Source organism: Charadrius vociferus, unplaced genomic scaffold, assembly GCF_000708025.1.
Source record: "Charadrius vociferus isolate BGI_N301 unplaced genomic scaffold, ASM70802v2 scaffold633, whole genome shotgun sequence".
Lineage (NCBI taxonomy): Eukaryota > Metazoa > Chordata > Aves > Charadriiformes > Charadriidae > Charadrius > Charadrius vociferus.
Genome location: NW_009647428.1, coordinates 178,098 through 178,864, shown reverse-complemented (window position 1 = coordinate 178,864; position 767 = coordinate 178,098). Strand labels below are relative to the sequence as shown.

The following is a 767-nucleotide window of genomic DNA, read 5'->3' as shown; positions in this document are numbered from 1 at the left end:
CGGGAAGGGGCAGCGCCGCGGGGCGGGCGGAGGGCGCAGGAGAACGCACAGGTGAGCGTAGACAGGGCTGCACACGTGCATGCACACGCAGGGCACGCATGAACACACATGCACACGCAGGGCACACGTGAATGCACACACGCAAGGCACACGTGAATACGCATGCACACACAGGCACACATGAATGCACACACGAATGCACACATGCAGGGCGCACATGCAGTGTGCACATGGACCGCCAAGGGAAGTCACACAATGCAGTGCATGCGTGGAGAGAGAACGCGAGGCCCGGCTGCTTACCCGCCATGGAGAGCCTGCAGCCTCTCTGCAGCTCATCCTTCTACTAGTTGCCTTTTCTTTCTCTGGAATGAGGTGGTGTCATGGTTTAATGCCGGCCGGCAGCCAGGACTGTCCAGCCACTCACACAGTTCTCCCTCTCCCCCAGAAGGGTGGGGAGAAGAGGGAGAAAAGGAGGGGAAAGGAAAGGGGAGAAAAAAAACTGAGACAAAGACAGTTTAATTGAACAATAACAGAAAAGGAAAATAACAGTAACAATAATAATAATGACACATCACACTCACCCAGTGCCGGTGGACTGGCACCTTCCCAAGCAGTGATCCTGGTTTTCCCCCCAACCCCAGCTAACCCCCGTTCATATACTGAGCCTTTGGTCTATGGTACTGAAAAGAGGCCTTGAAAAGCATAAACATCACCTATGAACAACTAAGTGTGTATTGTTGACATTCCTTTCAATCACCAGAAAGAAA

At 52.9% G+C, this 767-nt stretch overlaps 1 protein-coding gene across 1 annotated transcript in view; it reads right to left on the bottom strand.

The window, feature by feature from the left end:
- GRHPR (glyoxylate reductase/hydroxypyruvate reductase) overlaps window positions 1–307 on the bottom strand; it is an 8,525-nt gene extending 8,218 nt beyond the window's left edge. Inside the window, 1 exon segment of the mRNA XM_009880551.1 lies at window positions 301–307. Within this exon segment, the coding sequence (XP_009878853.1) occupies window positions 301–307 (7 nt within the window).
- Between the last annotated feature and the right edge of the window lie 460 nt (window positions 308–767).